The sequence below is a fragment of the Phascolarctos cinereus genome, unplaced genomic scaffold (genome assembly GCF_003287225.1).
Source record: "Phascolarctos cinereus isolate Bilbo 61053 unplaced genomic scaffold, phaCin_HiC Scaffold_4;HRSCAF=312, whole genome shotgun sequence".
NCBI classification, from domain to species: Eukaryota; Metazoa; Chordata; class Mammalia; order Diprotodontia; family Phascolarctidae; genus Phascolarctos; species Phascolarctos cinereus.
The window spans coordinates 512,525,227-512,546,316 of NW_027555847.1; the positions used below are offsets into that span (position 1 = coordinate 512,525,227).

Here is a 21,090-nt window from a genome sequence, read left to right on the forward strand (position 1 = left end):
ATGAGAGGATTCCCTAAGATTATAGTCAGTGATTTTTAAGGTGTCTTCCAGCTTTGAACTTCTAAGATTCTATGACTCAGAGGAGCTCTGGGTCATGGTTTGCCAATAAATTATTTATAGGAAGGGCTGCCAACTGCCACCTTAAAGATCTGTAATGAATGGCTTAAGGAGGGAATAACATACACACTCAATTGGGTATGTAAATCTATCTTACCATACAGGAAAATGGGCCGGGGGGGGAAGGGGACGAGAGAGCAGGGGGGTGATAGAGGGGAGGGCAGAGAGGGGGAGGAGGTAATCAGAAGCAAACACTTCTAAGGAGGCACACGGTCAAAAAAGTGAATAGAATAAATGGGGGGTGGGATAGGAATAAGGGAAATATAGTTAGTTTTTCACAACATGACTACTGTGGAAGTGTTTTGCATGACTACACATGTATAACCTGTATCGAATTGCTTGCCTGATGTGGGTGGGTGGGGAGGGAGAAAGGGAGAAGATTTGGAACCCAAAGTTTTAAAAACAAATGTTAAAAAATTGTTTTCACATGTAACTGGGAAATAAGATATACAGACAATGGGGTATAGAAATCTATCCTGCCCTACAGGAAAATTGAAGGGGACCAGGATGAGAGAAGGGGTGGTGGTAGAGAGATAGAAGGGAGGGCAGATTAAGGGAAGGGGTATTCAGAATGCATGCCATCTTGGGGTGGGGGGAGGGTTGAGATGGGGAGAAAATTTGGAACTCAATCTTGTGGAAGTGAATGTTGAAAACTAAAAATAAATAAATTAATAAAAAAGATTTCTAATGGAAATGAATAGCATATAAGAATACATTATTCATACATCATTCATGAAGACATCCTGGTACATGGTATTCAGGTAAAAATCATTCTGGGGAGAGGACACCTGGAAGACTAGATAGAATTAGAATTGAAAGGAACTTTAGAAATCATCTAATCTAACCACCTCATTTTAAAGATGGGGAAACTGAGGTACAGAGCAGTAAAGTTGCACAGCTGGTGTAGTGGATAGAGTGCTAGGTCTGAAGTCAGGAAGACTCATCTTCATGAGTTCAAATCCAGCCTCAGACACTTACTAACTCTGTGATCCTGGACAAGTCACTTAACCCTGTTTGCCTCAGTTTCTTCATGTGTAAAATGAGCTGGAGAAGGAAATGGCAAACCACTCCAATATCTTTGCCAAGAAAACCCCAAATGGGGTCAGGAAGAATCAAATATGACTGAAATGATTGAACAACAACAACAATAAAAGTTAATTGACCAAGGTCCCTTATCTTCCAATTAAGTGGCAGACCTGGCATTGGAACCCAATAACCCAGACTTATACTCTTAAATTATTGATTGTTCCCTCCAGTTTCCCACAGTTTTCCCTTTATTTTAGCTTACTCTACCAGATCTAGCATTTTGTGCTAAAATTCCACTTCCTTCACATACAGCTGTTTAAATAAACCTAATCTGGTGTCTGAGTTGCAGGGATCAGATGTACTAGTCACGTTCGAAGAAGCCAATCAAACTTGGCTTTGAAGAAGGATGTCTCACGGTCAACACAGTCACATGAAGCACCAGTCCAGAAAAACTGTATGATGTCCCTTTTGGACTTGCACTTGGATGAAGCCTTCCTCTCCCTTGTCTGGTGTGCTAAAATGGGGCAAAGGGAATGTGAGGAGACACTTGAAAGGGTACTGTTGGCATAACCACTCACTCAGGACTAGGATGCAGCATCCCGACCACAGTGATACCTTACAGTAAAGATAGGCTCTCCCATGAGGGAGAGACAAAGTAATATAAATGAGCATAAACCTTAAGAGACTTGGGTCTGTTAAGGAGGAAAGAGACTCCATGTAGGGTACGTAGTAGAACACCAAACTTGGAGTCATAAATACTTAGCGTCAAACCCTACTTCAGACCCTTACTAGCTGTATGACCCTGGGACAGTCACTAAACCTCTGTAAACCTCAGTTTCCTCATTTGTAAAACGAGGGCATTTGGTCTCAGTCCCTTTCTGCTGGGTCACATCCAATCCACTGGTAGCAATGCCAAGTTTATGAACATCTTCACAGACACAAATGACAATACCGAGTGTGCTACTCAACACAAAATAACCCAGCCCTTTAGAAAATTGCAGAGAGCTAAGCTCCAGCCTTCAATCAACTTCTGAAATCTAGAAGCCATCTACTTTTACAGCATTTATCTGGATTAATTGGGGTGAAACAGTTTTCCAGGCACAAAAAAATTAAAATGACTAAGACCCCCTGGAGCAATGTACCTGCTCCCCCTCCTCATGGATGAAGCGAAGGATGCTGCTAAGGAAGCTTGTTGCTTCATTGCCCACACTTTGTCTTATAGATTCTACACTGGGTATCACTTAATTAGATTGAAAATAGGAGCGTTGAGCTATCATTACTCCAACACCCTCTCAGCAATGATTAGGTGTCTCGGAGCTCCCTTCTCTACTCATTTTAATCTGTCTTCTCAGGCGTTGTGATAAGAGTCACTTACAGGACTGACTGAGCTTGACTGAAATCAATATCTACACAAGGTTTCTAAATTAGCCAGGGGTTTGACATGGTCAGGAGAGAAAGCTCACAGATCCCTTATCTATTTGCTGCCCTTCTCTAAATCATGAATTTTACATATGTCATCATCAGTCTAGATGATTAGTAGATAAATAACAAAAACAAAAACCCCCATTTACTAAAGGACTCCAGGCATCAGCCTGATGTAGGAGGAAGAGGGCTGGGCCCCAGGTCCTGGGTTTGAATCCTGGCTTTGACTTAAAGGACAACTGAAAGGAAAGAAGGGAGGGAGGAAGGAAGGGAAGGAGGAAAGAAAAGGAAAAAAGGAAGGAATAAAGAAAGGAGTAAAGGAAGGGAGGGATACTTAAGGACTATTTCAACTACATCCCACTAGTGGTACCCTTTTCCTTTGGGATTCAAGATGCAGAATGAGACATATGGAGATGGATGATGTGGGAATTTGTTTTGACTATGCATATTTGTTAAAAGACTTTGACTTCTTTTTTTTTCCCAATTGGTAATGGAAAAGTGGGAGGGAGAGAAAAAATTCTTTTTAATTAAAAATAAAAAAGAAAAAAATACCGTGCCAAGTAACTGCAGAACATGTGTAATGTTTTAGCATCACTTTTCTCTACCAGAACATTTTTCTGAAGCCTTTAGTGCCAGACAGGAGGTTTGGAGCAGACATGTTTAACTTTTGGGAGAACTTTTCAATCAGTTAGTTTACTTTCTTCCTCCCCACCTCCTCCCCTTCCCATAGGAGAGGGTCCAGGAGGGCCAGGGGAGTGAGACACAGTGGAATAAGAATGGGAATGAGTATGTCAGGATGACAGATAAGAGTCAAGGAGCTGGGGAGAAACAGATTGGAAAGTGTCTAGCACGGAATGGGCACTAGATCTGGAGTTGAGAGGCCCCCAGAGGCCATCTAGCTCCTTCCCCTCATTTTACAGATCAGGAAACTGAGGGATAATGAGGGTAAAGTGACTTGCCCAAGCTTCAAAGGTAGGGTTTGAATCCACATTCTCTGATTCCAGAGCAAGTGTTTTTTCCTCACCATAGCAAGCTTATTAAATGCTTTTATTGACTTTTTTTTTTGAAGAAGATGGAGAAAGAAAAAAAGGGAGCTGAGGCAAGTTCTCAGTGGCATTATGTCCATTATTCTGAAACTACTTTTTATCATCAGAGCATTTCAAGTGCTTTCCTGCAAAACAACTAAATCAAGCTTACTTGTAAACATTTAAGAATGTATAGATGATTGAGAAGCCAAAAAGGAAAAAAAAAAAAAAAAAAACTCAAAATGCCAGGATTCTTTTTCTGTAGCCAGACAGCCAGGAAGGTGGGTTGGGCCTGTTGCCAAATGCCTTATCCCAGGAAGAGCTGTTTCTTGGGTAGCGTAATTTTTACTAAAGCTCAATATAGACAGTACTTGGGACCTTTTTTCCGTGATCCCAATCACATCAATGTGAGTGCCATTCTAGAGGGAATGAAAAATGCTGAGAGATTCATCGTGACTAGGGCTATTCATTTGTTAGGCCTCCTAAGCATGTTCAGGCAGAGAGGGAGGTGGCTGTATTCTCAGGATACTTTCCAGGTTCACCTATTTAGCATTTGAAGGGAGTGCAGAGTCCCTCTGAACCAACTTCCTCATTTTACAGGTGAGGAATTGGAGGCTCAGAAAGACCCCATGAGTTGTCCAAGGTCACACACGTGCTATTAAGTACCGGAGGTGGTATTTGTGCCCTTGTCCTTTGTGAAAAAAGGTGAGATTTGAACCCCCTCATCCTTCTCTGCCTGAGGTAGGATGTGACTCCTCGTTCTTAGACTCTAGAGAAGGATGTTCATTTCAACTCACCATGTTGTCTCTCTTTTCAGGTCCAAATACTCTCTACCTAGATGAAAAAAAACCAAAATCTCAGCAACTTCAACTAGCTCAGAATTAGCCAGGGACATACCAACAATAAAGGGCTAACTGCAGGGTTATCAGGAAGCATACCAAATAGGATGTTAAAATTACAATGATCTATATAAGAAAACTGTTATTCCAAAAAGGCCACAAGCAATGTGGCTGTTTCCCAGCCAAAAGCAAATCGCTTTTTAATATTCACCACCGCATGAACCTCACAAAGCCCAACAGAACCTGTGTTTAGCCAGTGTGTTTCCTGCCCATAAAACTGCTTCGATCTGACATGTTGAAAATGTCCTCTGTTTTCAGTGACTACATGATAATTAAGTCTCAGCATAATGGTAAATGCTGGGCAGTTTTTTTTTCCATGACAAAAGTTGCTGTGCCTCCTAATCACATTCTATTTTTTGTTTAGTTTCTGCCTGCTAGTGTTTCATAATAAAGAAACAAACAGGCAATGAAATCTCTGTTTTCTCCGTATATGGTGAGGTCTAAAGCTGTAGATTAAGGCTCTCAATGCAGATGGAAGGGCTAGAGATCATAATTATATGATGTTTAAGGAGGGAAAGGTCATGGTCAGTTCTCCACCCAACAGAAAATACTTGGATGTGACTTTAAAAAAGAAAAGTCATTCTCATGTTGCTGTCATAATGGAGCAAAAATGGTTCTTTTACTTGGGGCTTCTTTTGCTATAAAGGGCCTGTGGCCACCCCATAGAGATGATTTCACCTATGGGCACTTTTTCAGTTGAAGCTGACTGCTCGTTAGTCAGCTGTTAAAGGGCAATGTTCTGTGTACTTGGTTTTTAGAAAATCTTTAATAAAGCTGCTTTTCTTTGAAGTACTTTGAAAAAACCCTTTTGTGTAAACAGATAGACTGTTAATAGGACATTCTCATTTTAATTACAGAAACAAGGCCTGAATATCCCTGTGCCTCAATTAGCTTATACCATGAACAGAATCCTTTAGCAAAAGACTCCCGTTAACATTTTTACATTCCTGGGGATAGTGTATCATATCTACCTCTTTGCTAAAGTAGTTTGGCCATGATAGAAATACATTCTTTGTATGACTTGTGGTCTTGTTAGTACATAATATACATGCATAGCAAAGATGGCTATTCCTGCTAATCAGATGTCTTTCAGAGCCTGGGTTCTTGACTTGGGGTCCAGGGACTTGATAAACAACAACACACATTTAAAATTTTTTAAAAGATATTTTAAATATGCATACATATGTATTTCATTATAATTGGTTTCCATTGTATTTTATTTAATGTACTTAAAAACATTATTCTGAGAAGGAACCCATAGGATTACCTAAATTGCCAAAGGGGCCTGTGATCCAAAAAATTAAAAACTTCCCCCTGCTCTAGAGTTTGTGAACTGTTTGAAGAGCCACCAGATACCCTAAATAATTTCCTACATACAAATGAGGGAGGAGGTACAAATTTTACTAGATTTAGATATTCAAAGATTAGTAAGGTATAAACTCCTTGTGTGGCTCTTGGGGAGTGCACGGGGGAAGACATGAACTTTTGAAAAGAATAAAGAAAACAGTTTCTCCCTTGGAATCTGTAATGGTGTCTTTGAAGTCTCAGCCATCCAGAACATGGTAAAATAAAAAACAAAAAGGGCTTATCTGACGGAGCTAAAAGCAATGCTGTGATTAGCTCTAATCATGCTGCTGTTATAAATTTCATGTCTTACTGAAATTCTTTAATTTTGGAAAATTGAATAAAAATAAAAGTCACCATAAATGTCTGAAAGACAGAAATATGCATAATATCAGAGAAAAGATGAACAAAGGGGGAAATTTAAGACCTTTTTTTCCCTGTACAGTTGGAAACTTTCTGGGAACATATCTCTTCCTTATCCTCCCATTCCTTTTTTTCTTTTATACAGAATTCAGTGTGTCTTTCTAATCATCCATGTTGTGGCAAATGGGTAATTCTGTCAATAAACCACATATATTTTCATCTCTAAATGAAACCAAAGCACAGCTTTTTGTGAGCTGTATTTTATGAAGCAGCAAATGCCCACATCTGGCTTTCCTTCATTGTCCTTGTTACCACACTCCACCTGGGAGTCCAAACCGTTGGCTGAAACATAAAGGCGCTCAGACCACCCACTGGGTAAAGAAGAACTCTCAGCTGTTAGCCAAGCCATCACCTTAACCTTAGGTCTAGAAAACAAGTGTGAAGGATGATATTAAAAAACAGTTACGTTGACAGATTCTTAGATATTTTTTTCAAAGGAAAAAAGGGATGAAGGATGGAAGGGAAAATATTGCGAAAAGTATCCTCTCTTTTATCTAGGATGGTTGAGGAATGGAGTGTTCTGGTTAATAAAGTCATCTATTCAGCAGATAATTAGCCTCACAGAGCATCAACTTTGGCTATGCTTCCAATCCAGAAAGGCTCCAAGTGCAAACTAGAAAATAGGTTTTTTCCAATAATCAGCCTTAATAGGTTCTAGGAAGCTCATTCATCTTAAGACTGAATGATAGGATCACAATTTTAGAACTAGAATGCAGCTACAGATTATCTTTTCATTTTAGAGATGTGGGAACTAAAGCTCAGATAACTTAAAGTGACATACCTAAGCTCATATGTCATAAATGGTAGAGTCTGAATTCAGACCCAGTTTGTCTAGCTGCAAATCTGATACTCTTTCTACTGTATGCCTCTGCTTAGCTGTAAGTTGATTGAATTTTTTTTTGACCATAACAGCTCCAAAGACCATCTACAAAGTCACTGAGGGAGTGTCCCCCTCGAATGAAATGATAGTCCTATGAGGAAAAAAATTATAGCATATATCATATATTCACTGCCAATGAAGAACTGAAATAACTATTATAATAAAATATGCTTAATATTACATTTCTACTCAACATAATTCAGTCCTTTGGTTGAATTGACAGTAGGTACATTTGGTTTATTTCATACCTCAAGGTCATCATCATGGATATGTGGACATTCTACTTAACAGAGATTCCTCATTAATAGGATGCTAAATCACTGAGAGAATTAATAAGCACTGATAACTGTCATTAAGAGAAACTGTGTAACTCATTGTAGAAGGGCTTGGAAATTTAAAATAAAATAGGAGCCACAGATAGCTTATGAGATAACTAACAGTGAGTATCCCCCAAAGATCTGTACTAGCTCTATTTCTCTTTTCTTTCTATATTATCTGGCTTAGTGATCTCATCAATTCCCATGGCTTTGATGATCATCTCTATTCAGGTGACTCTCAGACCTAACCCCAACTCATGATATTTCTCCTCCCAATCTTCCCCTGCTCCATTTTGCTTTTCCTGTCAAGGGGGCACCCCCATATTCATAGTCACCAAAGCTCTCATTCTTGGGGTGATTCTTGATTCGTCCTTTTCACTCATCCCTACATGTCTGATATTGTAAATCTTATCATTTCTACCTCCCCACATTTCTCTTATACGCTCCCTCCTCTCCTCTTATACTGCCTCTGCCCCGTCTAAGCCTTCATCATGGAATGCTTGGACTACTGCAACAGTCTTCTACTTGGTATCCCTATTTCAAGTTTTTCCCCAAATCTAATCCATCCTGCACTCAACTGTCAAAAGCGTTTCTTCTAAAGGACTGGTCTCGCCATCTCATTACCCAAATACTCAGTTTGTTCCCTATTACCTCCAGGATCAAATATAAAATCCTGTTTCTCGGTTAAAGCCCTTTACAAGGGCCCCGTCCTACCTTTCCAGTTGTCCTACGCTTCAGTCTTTTCGTACTACAGTCAAGCAATACTGGCCTTCTTGCCGGTAGTCACACAGTACACACCATCTCTTTACTCCTTGCCTTTCCACTGGCTTTCCCCCTTCCTGGGAATTCTCTCCCTCTTTACCTCCCTCTACCTCTTATCTTCCCTGACTTCGTTTAACACTCAGATCAAATCCTACCTTCTGAAAGAGGCATTTTCTAATTTACCTCCCACTCCCAATCCCCAACACTGGTGCCTTTCCTCTGATATTACCTCTCATTTACCTTGAGTCTATCCTATGTGTACATAATTGTTTGCATATTGTCTCCCCGATAGAATATGAGCTCCTGAAGGGCAGGTTCTGCCTTTTTTGTATCCCCAGCATTTAGCACAGTGCCTGGCACATAATATGCACTTAATCAAAAACATCTAATTTGGGGCAGGTAGGTGGCACAGTGGATAGAGCTCCGGCCTTGGAGACAGGAGGACCTGAGTTCAAATGTGGCCTTAGATACTTGATACTTGGTAGCTGTGTGACCCTGGCAAGTCACTTAACCCTGATTGCCTCACCAAAAAGCAAAAACAAACAAACAAAAACAAACAACAAACATGTAATTCACTGATGAACAGCTATAGATTCATAACAAGTACAAATCCAAACATGTCTTGATAGGAATCAAACATCATTGATAAGCGCTGATCATTATTGACAAATGCAGCAAATACTCTTCAATGTTTGCCACGGCCCCTCTTGGGCTCAGCAGCAAGGCTAAGAAGAATCTTGGCAAGAGAACAGATTTAACCAACCTCTAATTCTTTGAATTAGAATTCCTTCTGAAACCACTTAAGGACAGGTAACATGAAAATTTAATTTGCAAAGGGTGGGTCTGTGCTTGTGAAATTGTTGAGGGCCGATCTTAAGAGTCTGATAAGGGTTTAAGATCCAAGTCAGAGTTTGACCTCTGCTCAGGCTTTCACCCCAAAGGGCTCAAGGATTAAGTGGTACGGCTCCCCAAATTCCTTCCTGATAAAGAGGTCTCTGAGATATCCCTTCTCTCTCTTTGAACCTTAGATTTACGTATTTACTCCTCTATGCAGGTGGCGCCTAGGCGCCTGGGAAAATCTTGGAATCTACAGCCCAATCTAGGAACCCTGATAAGGAGGAAATTCATGATTGTTACATCCTCAGCAGATGTTCTGGGGAGTATCTCACGGGGAGGACTCTTTGAAGTTAGGCTAGATCTTCCCTATATATTCTGTGCCCTCAGATGAATAAACTGAGTCAGTAATTCTACTCCGCCTGGCTCATGTCATAAGTTATTTCACGCCTCTCCGTTTGGTGTACAATCTGGTTGCGGGCAACATGAAATGACATCTCTGTAGAATGAGTATCTCATAGACAAATTTACCCTCAGCTACTCCTCCCCCACATAATCCCACTACTTCTTACTTGGCTGAGATATACCACACAATGTGTCTGTTGTAGTCATGGGCTCTCAAGACATGTTTAAAATGATGACTCCATTGTGGAAGAGTGTAATACATTTGTCAAGTTTCAACACTCAGTTGAGTATATTAATGCATGTGATTGAGTAAGTTAATTGTCTAGTAACTTTTCTCATCTCCTTCCTTTTGAATTGGAGAGTGGTAGAGACAGAAGACAGGAAGACCAGGTATGATGCTATTACAATAAATTGGGTTCAAGAGTTTCAGGGACTTTATTATGGTGTTAGCTGTGTGAATGAATAGAAGGATGCAAGAGCCAATATGAGGTCAAAATGGTAGAACTTGGCCACTGTTTGGTTGTGGTTGGTGAGGGAGAGAGAAAAGTCAGAGATGATGAGATTCTGAGTTTGAGAAATTCAGAAGTTGGTGGGATGTTGGGGATATTTGGTGAGGCAAGATGAGTTCGATTTAAATTTGCCGAGTTTGACATCTTGGTAGAGATGTCTAACATGCAACTGAAGATGTGGAACTAAAATCCATGTGAAGGTTGGAAGAGAGAATGTAGATTTAAGAGTCATTTGCCCAGAGTTTAAACTATGGTAGCAGAGAGATCTTCAAAAGTGATAGTGGAGAAAGGGAGAGAAAAGACCTGAAGGTAAAGCCTGGGGCAATTCAGGGACCGAAGGAAGAATAAATACCCAAAAGGAATATTCTAAACTAATTGAGAGGAGAAGCCATGGAAGGGGAAAGTATCCCAAAGAAGGGATTAACAGTGTCAGTATATAGCAAAGTCAAGTAAAATGAGGACAGAGAAAGGCCATTGAATCTGGTCATGGAAGAGTCTTGAACTTGGAAAGAATGGTTTTGGTCACGTTTTGCAGCCCTAAAAACTGTGTCACCCTGCTGCGTAGCAAGGAGATTATTTTTATTGGCGAAGTAAACTTCTGGGCTCTTTCATCCTCCTTATGGCAGGGCAGCTATTTTGAATTGGTTAAACTCTAGGAAATAGTAGAATCAATGTGCTCAGTTGTATCAATTTCCCTTTTCTTTTCTTTTCTTTTCTTTTCTTTTCTTTTCTTTTCTTTTCTTTTCTTTTCTTTTCTTTTTTTTTTTTTTAAAGAGTTGACAGCTTCTTTAAACAGACTGGATTGGAGTTGCAGCAATTTTTCACATTACCGTCTCATCTTTACCTTTTCTGATTTCATGTTTACTTTGACCTCACCAGCTGATGATGTGACAGCAGGCAGACAGCCGGCTCTCAAATGATTGCTGTCTTTGGAACCAGTTGCTGTTATGTTGGGTGTAGTCAACATCAGTTAAAAAATATTCTGTTTGACATTGATCGTAGCCAGAATCTGAGGCATTTTGGTATCACTGAACATAGGAGTTGGAGTGAAAAGGCCAAGGTTCAAATCTGAACTTTGCTAGATAATGTCTAAGGCCATAATGTCAAACTCAGATAGAAGGGGGGAACCACTAATTAATAATAAGGATCCATGCAGCTTCTATAATGACTTAGTTTTAAAATGTTATTCCTGTATCAAATTGTTTACCATCTTAGGGAGGGGGGAGGTGAGGAAGGGAGAGAGAAAATTTGGAACTCAACATTAAAAAAAATTTATGTTAAAATTTCTCTTTATATGTAATTGGAAAAAATAAAATAGTATTACAATATATATATAACAGTTTCTATATATTTATATATAATATGTACATTCATATAGAATATAACTTAAAATATATAATTGTATTATATATAATGTATATTTGTGATACATAAATATTTTGTTATATATAACTATGTTTATATATATGTGTGTGTATGTATGTGTGTGTATATGTGTGTGTATCCATACACACACATTTTTAAAATTATGTTAAAATTTGACTTTACATGTAATTGGAAAAAATAAAATACTACTAAAATATATAACAATATCTATATATTTATATATAATATATACATTCTTATATATAGCTTAAAATATATTATTTTATTATATATAATATATTCATAATATATAAATATATTTATGTTATATATATACACAGAAATATAGTTATATATAACATAAGTATATAAATATATAGCTATATTTCTGTGTATATATATATATCATATGTGTGTATGTGTTATGTGTGTATACACACACACACACACATACACATATATATATATATATGTTTTATTGTGTTTGAGGCAGCTAGGTGGGACAGTGGATAGAGTGCCAGGCCTGGAGTCAGGAAGATGAATCTTCCTGAGTTCCAACCTGGCTTCAGACATTTATTAGCTATGTGACCCTGGGCAAGTAACTTATTCCTATTCACCTCAGTTTCCTCTTCTGTAAAATGAGCTGGGGAAGGAAATGGCAAACCATTCCAGTATATCTGCCAAGAAAACCCCAAATGGGGTCACAGAGAGTCAGATACAACTGAAAAATGAGTGAACGCATGTTTTATTGTATTTTTATTTATTTTGTTAAATTTTTCCCAATTATGTCTTAATCTGGTTCCTAGAACAGAGGAATATTGTGAGCCTGAGACCCAGGCTATGTGTTTAGCATAAGATATCATCTAACGTATGACTCTTCTTAAAAAAATTATTCATAATGTAAAGGCATTAAGCTTGAGAAGTCTGCAAACTTTTAGCCTTAGCCATTCCTTGATCCTCCAAACTGTATGTTCCAACATAGTTTTCACCATCCTCTCTTATGCCTGCATTGAAGTTGATAGGGGTAGAAACTAATACTGTGATTTCATTAGTATAGAGAACTCTCTGGTGAGGAAATTCCTTTTCGAAAGTAAATTAGCATTTTCTCTTAATTTGTGGTCTCAGAGGGTTGTCTACCCTAGACAACTTGCCCAGAACCAAATAGCCATTATGTCATAGGCAGGACTGAAACCCTGGTTTTGAGGCTAGCTCTCTCCTAGAAGGAAGCTTCCCTAACACCTCTTAATTCCACTGCTTTCTCTCTTTTAATTATTTCCTATTTATTTTGTATATAACTTGCTTTGTCTGTGTTTGTTTGCATATTGCCTCCCCCATTAGATTGTAAGCTCCTTGAGGGCAGGGACTGTCTTTTGTCTTTTTTGTATCCCTAGTGCTTAGCATAGTGCCTGGCACATTAATAAATGTTATTATATATATATATATATATATATGTATGTATGTATATGCACATATGTATAATATATATATAAATAATATATATAATATATACACACATATATAATATATATGTTATTACAAATAAAAGCACTTAATAAATGTTTATTGATTGATAGTTCACATTGCTTCTCAGAGGATCTGAGAGCCAAAGTATAATATGACCTATGTTGTTCAGTTGTTTCAGTTGTATCCAACTCTTTGAACCCCATTTGGGGTTTTATTGGCAAAGAAACTGGAGTGGTTTGCCATTTCCTTCTCCAGTTCATTTTATAGATGAGGAAACTGAGGCAAGCAGAGTTAAGTGGCTTGCTGCAGTCCCACAGCTAGTGTGTTTGAGGTCAGATTTGAACTCAGAAAGATGAATCTTCCTGACTTCGGGCCTGGTACTCTGTCCACTCTGCCACCTAGCTACCCCTCTTATTTGATCCAGAATCATTTAAAATATGATCAGTTAAAGTATGAGAGTAGGCTCAAAGAATCATAGATTTAGATCTAGATGGGACCTTGTTAGTCACTGAGGCCAATCCATTTTATAGGTGAAGAAACTGAGGCACAGAGAGATTAAATGGATTGCACTGGGTCACTGAGTTAGTGCATGCGTGAGATGAAATGTGAATAGTTCAGTTTAGCTAGAGCATAGCTAAAGTACGTGGAGGAGAGTAGCATTGTATGAAATTCGTCCTAGATTGTGAAAGTCCCTGAATGTCAGGCATGAGAAGCTGAACTTTATATGGGAGACAACAAAGAGTACCTGAAGATTCTCAAAAAGAAGAGGGACATGACCAGATCTTTGCAGTAAAAACAACAAAAATAGTTTATTCTGGCAGCTGTATGAGATCACATTGGAGGGGTTACAGAGTGAGTGGGGAAAGACCTGTTAGGAGAGTGTGACTAGTGCAGGTAAGAGAGCCTATACCAGGATAGTGGCAATAGAATCCCAGAGGAGGGCAAGATGACTGCTGATGTTGGAGAAGTGGCATTACCAAGACATAGTGATGGATTGAATATGAGAGACCAGAGATGTAGAAGAGGCAAAGATAATCCCAGGGTTACAAGCACATGGGAGACAGGGTGAATGGTGATGCCGCAGACAAAAAGAGGAAGAGCAGGTTTAGAGAAAAGGTTTTAGATGTGTTCAGTTTGAGGGCTGATAGAATAGGTAGATGTCCTGTAGGCATTTTGAGATATGGCTGTGGAATTTGTGAGAGAGGTCAGGACTAGATTTATAGATTTGAGGATCCTCTCTATAAAGAAGTTGTTGAAGTTGATGGGTAAAAGAAAAGAGAAAGCCATGAACAGAACCTTGGATTTAGAGAGAAGAAACTCATCCATGGCCTTGGAGAGAATAGTTTCAGTAAAATGGAGATGTATGCCCAATTACAAGGGGTTAAGAAGAGAATGGGTATTAAGTAGAAGAATTTAGAATAAATAGAAGTACTTAGTACAGATAATCCTTGAAGCCTTTTCCAATCCCTCTTAATTCTAGTGCCTTCTCTCTGTTAATTATTTCCTGTTAATCCTAGGTATAGCTGTTTATTTATCCTGTATTTAGCTTATATCTACAGGGGCATATGTGTGTGTGTGTGTGTGTGTGTGTGTGTGTGTGTGGTGTGTATCTATCTATCCATCTATCAGTCTATCTATCTATCTATTGTATATATTTGCTTACTGTGTCTCCCATTAGAGGTGCCTTAGTGTCCCTAGCACTTAGCACAGACTCTGGCACACACTTGGTGCTTAATAAATGCTTATTGAATGACTGACAGACATAACTTTTTCAAAACATTTAGCAGTCAGAGGAGAGATGGAACAGTAGCTGGATGGGGTAAAAGTGTCAAGGGAAGACTTTTCTCAAACTGGGGTGACTTAAGTATGTCTGTAGGCAGAGGGGAGGGAGTTGTTAGAGGGAAAGAAATTGAAGATGTTTGAGGCAGAAGGTGACCTTGGAAGCCAGGTTCTGGAGGAGAAGGAAACATGGGATCAAGGACCTGAGTGAGGAGTAGGGGATGCTATACCTTCTTTTTGACAAGAGGGAAGGAGAAGAAAGTGAAACCGTCTAAAACATAAATGGCAATGTCTTTTATTTTTAAGCTGCTGAAAATTCTGATTTTCCCTACCAGGACAGGCACATGAAAGTTCTACCTGGAACTTTGTCTTCCAGTTGGATTCAGTTTCCTGTTAGAAATAATGCCATATACTATATTTAATAAATATGATAGAGCTTATACATGTTGGCTTAGGGTGACCCAAAGATCAGCACTTCATTGTTGCCCAGCTGCAGTGTGATACAGAGGGCACCCAATGAAATTGAAGATATACGTATGTACATTCAAATACAGAAACCTTCGCAGATTGATGGAAACGGTCACATTAATACTGCAGCTCCATTTCTATTTAAAACACAATGGCCTAAAGCATTGATTTTTTTTTAGCTCCATATTAATTTTGTGATTTCCCAAAATGCTTTAGACTTATTTTTAATTGAGTTTCTTTCTTTTCCCCCAGAAAATCTATCCCTCGCTGCCGAAGAATTAACAGAATGCTCTCCAATGAATCCCTCCATCCTCCCACATTTAGCCGGTCCAACTCCCAAGCCTCCGTAGACAGTACTTCGATGGAGGATTTCTGGTGTGAAGTTGAAAGTATTAAAGAAAACAGTGAGGGTGGACAGGAAGAACAGACAGTCACTGAGGTCAAGCCTGCTGATGGTGAGTAACATCCTATTTTGTTTCCCAGGTTATGAATTCTGTAGATATTTTTTATTGCCTCCCCTATTCCTTTGTTTCTCCCAAACAGAGATCGAAGTAAACATAGTGAGCCAAGAGACTTCCCTGTATTAATGACCTCAGGTTCATGTAAGTTCTTGCCAACTTCAGGGTAACTTGAACTGGATGAAGGTCACATTTTTCCCCACCCACAGAGCACCAGCTGAGCCCTGGTATGAGGATATTTAGGGAAGGAGGTCAGACTCATTCATTTGCGTTGACATGGGATGAGTTACTTTTCTTAGGTTAGAGGTCTTACTTAGGATTAAGAACCCTGGAGAAAAGGCTGACATCCTTGAAGGGAAGCCGCAGCCCTTACACAGCTAACCAGACTGAACCCCTGGGCTATAAAGAACTTAATGGAAATGGGCTGGAGAACCTCCAGTGAGTGAGTGTGACAGAAAGTGCATTGCCCATGGAGCATTTATTAAAGGCTTTCAATACAATGGAGTGAGTGTAAGGGAAGTAGGGCATCCTAGGGACAACCTTCAGAGACATTCTGAGTTAGGTTTGCCTTGGGTGCATGAGGAGAGCAAATCAGACTTCCCTCATTTCACTAGCTGATCCTGATGGAGAGACCCTAGCATTTGGGGCCAGTGGGGATGAGTGGTGTCAGATGCTGAGTTATCCAAATGTCACTTTTCCTGAATGTCTAGTGACCTCAGCAAGAGAAAAAAGAGTGCTTGGGGAGAAGGGAGGGGGCCTGTGAGTGTAATTAGTGGCAAGTGGCCAAGGGCTTGTTGAGCAGGTGTGAACAGGTTTGTGACAAGAGGCAGGTGAAGAGAGTGTTTTCCCTCCATGATTCCCCTCCCCCTCTCCTCCAGTTTCCATCTTGACCTTCTTAAGTCAGGAGTAACTTAGAGGAAACCTGGATTTATCCAGTAGTTTCTTGAATTCACATAGGTATGGGAGAGCAAGTTCATTACTCTCTTATAACTCAAATACAACTCTTTCCTTCTGGATATAGGTACAAATAAGGTACATCATGTTTGCCCCCAGTCTCATGTCTCCAGTCTCCATGAGGCTTCCAAGCATTCCTCTGCCCCACCCCCCAGCAAAGTTACTCAAACACCAGTCTTGTGTTGTCTTGTATCCTCATTATAATATAATTAGCATACATCAGCAGAGCCCTGCACTTACTCCATCTATAAAATCTCCAATGGTTTAGCATTTCTGTGGGCTGATTTTGACTATCTTAATGCTGTTAGCATCATTGTCTCAAAACTCCCATTCTTTCTGTGTCTTGTTTCTCCATAAATCCTTGAGATAACATGTTTAATATTTATCTATGTATAAGTATCTATGTATACATATGTGTGTATACATATATTGTGTGTGCATACATATATGTGTATCTACATTGTATATGGATGCACATATCCTTTATAATATATAGATATGTTCTCTATAGTTTATATACAAACTCTATATGTACATATTACATGTACATAATATATGACCTATATACACATGTGTATCTTAATATATTACCAGACCTATGATTTCATTGGTTTACAGAATTCTACCTTACTAAGGTAGATTGGCATCTGTTCCCGCTATTACAATCTTTGAGAGCTGTCTGGGGTCCTGAATTCTTAAATGATTTGCCAAAAGTCACACATTGAGTATGTGGCAGAACCAATACTTGTACCCAGGTATTCCTGACTCTGAGATTGTAAGCTCCTCGAGGACAGGGACTATCTTTTGCCTCTTTTTGTACACTTAGCACAGTGCCTGGCACATAGCGGTTGTTTAATAAATGATTGCCGATTTTTTTTGTGTGTCATGACAGAGTAAGCTAGCAAGCTAGCAAGATTATTGTGCATGCTATGGAGTTATATTTTTGGGGGAGCTTGAATAATAATAGCAGATAAATTTATGTGAGACTTTAGGGTTTGCAAAGTGCTTTCTCAGTTATATCATTTTCTCCTCACAATAGCCATGTGAAGTAGGTACTATCTTAACGCTGACTTAACAGAGGCAGAATCTGAGCCTCAGAGAGATTAAGTGATTTGCCTGTAGTCTCCAAGCTAATGAGTCTCAGAGCTAGGATTTGAACTGAACTGAAAGGGCTGAGTGAGAACTCAATGCTTTATTATACCTCATGGCATCTCACACTGAGCCAGCCTCTTCTCAGGCCTCTTTGACCCCAGCCTCAATATAGTTTAAGCCCTAAGTTAACCGGGAACTTATTTAGAAAGCATTTATTCCAGGCTATTATTTTGCAAATTAGATGTATTGACCTCTTTTGACGAACTACAGCCCGAGGGTAGGACCAGGGAAAGGAAAGGGTGGGGTGGGGTAAGGTGATTTGTCCAAGGTCACACAGATGTGAAGCTAAAAATCTGGTTCTAGTGTCATATTCTGCTTTACATTATTACAGTCATACACTCATGTCAGCCCAGAGAAGACTACAGAAAGGCAAAATGTTGGTTTGGACTCGTGTCCTATCTCAACAGTTTCACTGTATACTGCAAGGGAGAAGGAAAAGAAGGAGTGAAGAGAAGCCTGGAACAGGGAAATGAGCGTAATTGGCCTTAGTTCTCAGATGGAAAAATGACAGCTTTTGAGATGAATTATTAAGGGTCATGGTACTCAGTTTTAATGAATCACCCCTGCTTCCAAACAAAAAAGGAAAGCATACCAAAGCATTGGCCCTGGGTTCAAATCCTACCCTTGTTACTTACCACTTGTGTGACTGTGGTTGTCCGCCCACCTGTCTAGGTTTCAATTTCCTCCATTGGTTCAGAGCACCTATGTTTTAGGTTGGCTCTGACATTTGCTAGCTGTGTGACCTTGGGCATTTAACAGTATCTCTAAGCCTCAACTATCCTAGAGGTAAAATGGGAAAATAATAAGCAGCCATCTTATTTGCTTTCCTAGGTTGAGGTGCAGAAAATGCTTTGTGGGGGCAGCTAGGTGGCAGTGGATAGAACTCTGGCCTTGGAGTCAGGAGGACCTGAGTTCATATCTGGCCTCAGATACTTGACACTTTATTAGCTGTGTGACCCTGGGCAAGTCACTTAACCCCAATAGCCTCATCAAAAAAAAATGCTTTGTAAAGAACTAAATAAACATAAGGTTATTATTGTGAGGCTGCAACATATGTGACAGCACTTTAAAACAAAAAAAATTATCCTTTTAAAGCACAATGCCTCCGCATTTGTGTAGCTTCAGTATTCTATTGTCTCTTGTGTAGAATGGAATCTCTACAGGTTCAGTCGTATCTGATTCTCCATTACCCCATTTGGAGTTTTCTTGGCAAAGATACTGGACTGGTTTGCCATTTCTTCCTCCAGCTCATTTTAGAGGTGAGGAAACTGAGGCACACAGGGTTAAGTGACTTGCCCAGGGTCACATAGCTAGTAAGTGTCTGAGGCCAGATTTGAAGTTAGGTCTTCCTGACTCCAGGCCCAGCGCTCTATCCACTGTACTACGTAACTGCCCAAACAAGACATAGACAGGAAAAATTGCAGATAATCAATAAAGAAAGTGATTAATTAGCATGGAAGGCCAGCTGACTGGCACCAAGATGAATTCAAGAAAAACATGATACATTGGGAAGAATAACGTCTCTGAATTTGGATTCTATTCCTACCCTTGCCATTTACTATGTATGTGATTTTGGTCGTCACTTTCACCTTCAGGTTTCAGTTTCCTTATCTAATAAAATGGGGGGATGGAGGTGGTAAGTGGACTAGATGACTTTAACGTACCTTCCAGCACTAAATATATGATCCTTGGAATTCTTATGTAGCTCCTTCTTTCCTTGTGGGGACCCCCGATTTACCAGAGGTCATTTCAACAACCAATCAGATGATTTTAGAGTCTTCCTGGCTTCATTTTCCCCTTAGCTCAAGGAGGGTACGGACAATGGAATAAATGCCTTTCTCTTTTATTTCTTTCAAATGTTTCTTCCCTGAAATATACTTGTCTCTGATAGGAAGAGAAGCTAGAGGATCATACTTTTAAGCTATAGACAATTCTTCTCTTCATACCCTGTGCCCCTCACCTCTTCTGGTGAGCATCTGTGTCTAAGACAGGGCTTAATTGATCTTCCATCTTTAGACAGTCTTAAATATCCTTGTAACTGCATCTCAAAGACTGATTTGGCTAAGTCATCTACCTAAATTACTGCATGTGGAGAATAAAGTAATATGGCCATAAAATAATGTGATTCTTGAATATCTGCTTCCTTTACTGAAGGCCACAAAGAGAATGTATAACTAAGTGTGTATTTGGCTGGCCAATAGGAGACAGGGTATTTTTTTTTTTTTAGCAAGTCAGAGATGTGGCATAGTGGATAGAGAATTGGCCTTAGGGCCAGGAAGGTCTGAATTCAAATTCCACCTCTGACACATCCTGGCTGTGTAACCTTGGACAAATCTCTTAACCTCTCAGTAGTCTAGGAAACTTTAAGAGAGAGAAGGTTGTAGAGAAGATGGCCAGCCTGCTTTGGTAGAGTGAATTTCCTTACCTGGGAGTTCCCTAAACCACTGAAATCACAGGTGCAGTTTCTGTGCCTATTCTAATCAAGTCTTATACATAAAACCACATTTTGCAAAACCTTAAATTGAAATAAACAACCTGGAGTCTTCTTGGATGAAAACATTTCCCCAGTAGAGGAAGACACAAACACTTGCTTAAACTTTGTCTCCAGGGGTAAAATGCTGGATTGTCTTTAAAAAAAGTCATCAATTAAGGCTGACTTAGTTCAGATGTTTGTTAAGGTTTATCTTTGAATTATCTATGAGTTTATGAGAACTCCCAAAGCAGGTAGATATCACAAACCAAATTTCAAGTGAAATATTTACCTACTCAAGAAAATGCACTTTACCTGCCCTGGAGTCAGGAGAACTTGAGTTTAAATCCTACCTCAGACACATGATACTCACTAGCTGTATGACCCTGGGCAAGTTACTTAACCCCAATTGCCTTACCAAAAAAAAAAAATGCACTTTAGAAGTCTTTGCAATTACTGTGCAAGCAGAGGTCAGTGCTTCTAGGCTGATGCTAATTCCAAACCATTTTAAAATGTTCTTTATCTTTATGATGAATTTGATAAACATCAACAAATAGGAACATGTTCATATGCAATGGAAAGAAGAAGAGGATTGTATGTGACAGTGGGATCTCTGTTATATCCTGTTTTGTTTAAATATATGTGGTAAAAGTAACATGGTACTCCTACCACTGCTTTGTTTGTCTGGGTCCCCTTCTGAACTGCCTTCTGCTCTCTCCCATGCATATTAAAAAATATTCTGTTGTTTTTCTTTTTTCTGTTCTCTTTAAAATATTACCTTTATAAATAAAATATTAAGTTTATTAATAAATAAAATATTATATTTATAAAACATAATACTATCATTATACCTCACTTTCCCCCAATAAACCTCCTTTTATAGTATATAAGAGTTTAGTAAGCAAAATAAATCTTTACTTTCAGATGCTTTACTTCAGATGCCCACATCTGAAAAATATCTCTTGTTCTGCAGCCACCTCTGCCCAGAGGTGAGAAGTATGAATTATGGGCAGTTTT

The 21,090-nt window shown here is 39.2% G+C and overlaps 1 protein-coding gene across 4 annotated transcripts in view; it reads left to right on the top strand.

Moving 5' to 3' along the window:
* The window catches only part of ARHGAP28 (Rho GTPase activating protein 28), a 191,952-nt gene that overhangs the window by 104,435 nt on the left and 66,427 nt on the right, over positions 1–21,090 (top strand). For all 4 annotated transcript variants that reach the window (XM_020974995.2, XM_020974994.2, XM_078153510.1 and 1 more), the window contains exon 2: positions 15,292–15,494. In XM_020974995.2, the coding sequence (XP_020830654.1) occupies positions 15,292–15,494 (203 nt within the window). The remainder of the gene's footprint in view (positions 1–15,291; positions 15,495–21,090) is intronic.